The following is a 4399-nucleotide window of genomic DNA, read 5'->3' on the forward strand; positions in this document are numbered from 1 at the left end:
TGCTGTGCCCACACCTCGCTCAGCCAGTGAGCGGGAACCGGTCTGTATGTGGGATCCGAACCCTTGGCGGGAGCGCCACCGCGCTCCCAAGTGGCACACTGTAGCAGTGCGCCACCGGGCCGGCCCGTGAGGAATAAGTTCTGATTGTATCTTCCAGCTGCTTGAGAACTTATAAAGGAATGGTATAGCAGAAAATAATTTCTCCATATTCATGGGCATACATTTGATATAATTTCATATGTACCAGCTTTGAATTGTAAATAGGTACTGCATACTAATCAAATGAAAAGAATGCCCTTTTATAAAAGTTGCTTAACTGCATCCTAGACAAAGGAATTCTGATCTGGTTCAGTAAGTAAACAGTGCTTTAAGACAGTGATGAGATGCTAATCTGAGGACCAGATAATAAATACTCTTTGGCCTGTGACACCCTCTCTGAAATGGAACCCCATAACATGCTTGGGATATCCCATTATATATTTTTATCCATTAATATAATAATTGAAACTGTCACGTAGGTATCTTAAGAATTTTCTGCTCAACATTATCTCTACAGTCCATTCTTTATGGCACTAAACAGCTAACCTACTCAAAATTATATGGTAAGACTTTTCCAAGGAACAGACAAGATGGCGGAAGCGGAGCAGAAGCAGCAGAGGACCTTCTGCAAGTTCACGTACCGCAGTGTGGACCTCGATCAGGGGCTTGACACGTCCTATCAGCAGCTGATAGGGCCTGGCGGCACTTGCTGCTGAAACGCCTGCGCAAGGCCAAGAAAGAGGCACTGCCCATGGAGACGCCAGAGGTGGTCAAGGCTCACCGGCTAGACATCATCATCCTGCCCAAGATGGTGGGCAGCATGTGGGTGTCTACAACGGCAAAACCTTCAGCCAGGTGGAGATCAAGCCCGAGATCATCAGCCACTATCTGGGTGAGTTCTCCATCACCTACAAGCCGGTGAAGAATGGCCAGCCAGGCATCAGGGCCACCCACTCCTCTCACTTCATCCCCTTCAAGTAGCCTGCTTGGCCAATAAAGACACATGTGACTCCCAAAAATAATAAAATAAAATATATTGTAGGTATTGATACTGCCTTTAATGAAAGGAAAATATAATTTATAGGATAAAAATATCCTGTCTCCATAGAAGGCAGTTTTGTCACTTTCTTCGAAAGTGACAACCAAAAATTAAAAGTATCCTTGTCCCTCTAAGACTATATCAACTAAATTTGTTTTCAGATTAGACTTCTCATTGCTACCAAAAACTCTGAGCCTTTTCTTATATATTTCTCAGGCACCCCTCTACAACCTATCTCTTAACTCCAAAGCACATACCTCAACCAGCTTGAGGGTCCCTCCAAACCATGGAGAAGAAAAAAGAGAAGAGAACAACTGTGGTATTTTGATTACCCCTCCTCAAAACACACTGGTTCCACAGCAAGAGGTGCTAGGAGAGGTAGAAAATATAAAATGCTAGCTATTGATGGTTGCCATCCTTGCCTCAAGAAAAGGGGTAAAATGGCCCTCTCTAAGGCATGTAGGCATCTCAGTCAGGATCTTAGCAACCTTTGTAAGGCATATTGATATGATAACTTTACTTCAACTGAATCATTAGGACCAAGCAGTTAAGATAAATAAACTTTATTAACTAGTGGAATTAAGACTTAAAGGTTAAGAGGAAAAGGAGTACAGTACATTTTCTTAAAAGATAAGATTCACTCAAGAGGCTGGAAGTCATAGTTATTTTCTTGCAACAGCAAAGAAACTATGTTATACTTTAGGGAAAGGAAATAAAGCCAGAAGAAAAAGTATGAATGAAGTAGAACAAGATCCCTAACAGTACTTCAAGAGGATTTTATTAGGTATATTTAACTATTCAAACGATGGTAAATTCTAAAACAGCATATTAGAAATATTTTAATACCCTAAGTAGTTATCTCTCAGGAGGAAGATTAGGATCTAAGCATAGTCCAGCAAGATCTCCACACACCAAACAGCCCCTGATGAAAAAAAAAAAAAAAAAAAAAAATCATTTTCTAGCTACCAGAGAAGAAACCAAAAATAAAGGGAAATACCACGCAGAGAAGCAGCAAATAGCACATAATTACTGGGCAAACGACCTTGAAAACTGAATATCCAAGCAACTCAACTCATAAAGAAAACTAGAAGGAAGAGTTCTAAAGAAATGAAAAAACCACAGCAGAGAAGGAAGTGGAAAATAAGGAATGAAAAACCTGAAAGAAATGCCTTACTGTGAGGTTAGATGAAATATTCACCTCTAATCTCACATTAACAAAAAATGCCATATAAATGGAAACTCCAGACTACATAAGTAACCCAAACCCCAACCTTACTTTAAAGCTTTCCTTTTGAAGCTATATCCAGATATTTCTAATAGTCAATTACATTTACCACGCACCCAGTTCTACTGTGCACCAAAATGAAATATGAATGCTATACTTCAGTTTGACACAAATGATAACATTGTCTAGTGTCTCCAACAATTTGAAACTACAGGTTCTTTCCACCAAGGCACAAGTGTCCTAACCTTTTTGGGTCTCAATTTCCTAGCTGTAAAATGAGAGAGCCAAGCCAGATGAGAGGAAATATAGGATCCCATCCATTCTTGAAATTTTATACCTAATGATATAACCGTTACTAAAGTCTGCTGTGGATATAAAATTTGAGTCTGGGAACAAACCATTGAAGTTCACACTGTCATTCCAGAGCTAACCACAGGGAGGAGCGAGGGATTTGAAAAAAAAAAAAAATCCCAAGAGACAGTATTTGGCTGTTACCTGAAGCCCACCTAGTAAGTGGATGAAACCCTCAATCCCAGATATAATTAGAGCAATTTCCTGGCCTTCTGCCTAGACCTCACAATACTCTTCACAAAGACAAGTTTTACCCGTCTTTTCCCCTTTCCTTCCTACCAGTTTTCCTTATACTCCTTTGTAGTTTCACATCCATTCTGCCCCATACTCCTTTTAATCCAGATTTCTCACTTTTTCCCTTTTTACCCAGAGTGAAATTTTCTTTCTTTCTTTTTTTTTTTTTAAACATGACCGGTAAGGGGATCCTAACCCTTGACTTGGTGTTGTCAGCACCACGCTCTCCCAAGTGAGCTAACCGGCCATCCCTCTATAGGGATCTGAACCTATGGCCTTGGCATTATCAGCACCACACTCTCCCAAGTGAGCTACGTGGCCCTCAGAGTGAAATTTTCTGAAAAAGAAAGTTCCCTGTAGGTTGTGATGAAAATCAAGGAAACTATAAAGTACAACAAGCACAGGCAAAGAACAGTTACTGAATGTTAGAGAAATCGCGCGGGAGAAAAAAATATCAGGCATGATAAATAAGAAATTCTAGTGATTGACACAATTCAATTTTTCCAAAGTTCGTAAAAGGCCCTGAAAAGAGAGTACAAACGAGTGACAGCTCTTGGAGGTCAGGTCGAGCCTCTGAAATTAACATGCAGTGGCCAAGACCAGGCAACTGGGTGTTAAGAATGTGAAACTATTTGCCCGGGATTCCTTTCACTGTCAACCTCCTCGCCCAAAGAAGCCTCCCATATCACATATTTTAAAAATACGAATTAAAAAAGTGTTACATCTATTCGCCTCTTCCTCGAAAAATAAATGAACAAATAGTCCTTCCTTTCGTCTTTACTCCCACACTACACCTCACACCGTTTATGAACCTGGAGGGCTGGGTTGGCACGAGAGGATGGCGCGAACGGACGGGGAGAGGGCGATCGGTGGGCGGAAGATGCCTCTCCCCACACGGCCGAGCACTCGCCACCACTAGCCACCAGCACACGGTCCCCAAGCACCAGTAGCTCCCTCTCGGCTCCGACCCGGCGGTTGCTGCCGTCCCCCAAACTGACGCTGCGGCAGCAGTATCTCCGCTGGGACCCTTCCCGGGTGAGGACCCCATCCCCCTGCTCCCTTTCTCCGCCGGGTTCCCGCCCTGTCGCGGCCAGCCTGTCGGCCCTGCCGTCTCACCTCCATGGAGACGCGCCAGCCTTGCATGGCGGAGAAGCCGTAGGGCAGCGGCAGGCGCGGGGCGCCAACCCCGTCCCCAGAGCACTTCACCGTATTGGGCTGGGAGAGGTAGGCACCCATGGCGGCGGCTGGCCGGCGGCCTCGGGGGCAGGCGAGCGGGGTGTGACCCGTGCCGGCGCCGGCGCCGGAGCCCCGCGGGCGCGTGTGGCAGGAGCAGGCCCGGCAGCACGGACGACGTAAAGTGCCGGTGAAAGGCGCGAGGCTGGCCAGGAGGCGGTAACGGGACGGGAGCAGAGACGGAGCGGAAGCGGAAACGGCGGCGCTTCAGACCCGCCCGGCCGGCGCGAGGCGGCGCGACTCCGCGCTGCGAGCAGTCATTTCCTCTGCTGTACGGC

The 4399-nt window shown here is 45.4% G+C and overlaps 1 protein-coding gene across 1 annotated transcript in view; it reads right to left on the reverse strand.

Moving 5' to 3' along the window:
- The window catches only part of PPM1G (protein phosphatase, Mg2+/Mn2+ dependent, 1G), a 20769-nt gene extending 16385 nt beyond the window's left edge, over positions 1–4384 (reverse strand). Inside the window, exon 1 of the mRNA XM_008584208.1 lies at positions 4005–4384. Within this exon, the coding sequence (XP_008582430.1) occupies positions 4005–4124 (120 nt within the window). The 5' untranslated portion in view covers positions 4125–4384. The remainder of the gene's footprint in view (positions 1–4004) is intronic.
- Between the last annotated feature and the right edge of the window lie 15 nt (positions 4385–4399).

Source organism: Galeopterus variegatus, unplaced genomic scaffold (genome assembly GCF_000696425.1).
Source record: "Galeopterus variegatus unplaced genomic scaffold, G_variegatus-3.0.2 Scaffold3176, whole genome shotgun sequence".
NCBI lineage: Eukaryota > Metazoa > Chordata > Mammalia > Dermoptera > Cynocephalidae > Galeopterus > Galeopterus variegatus.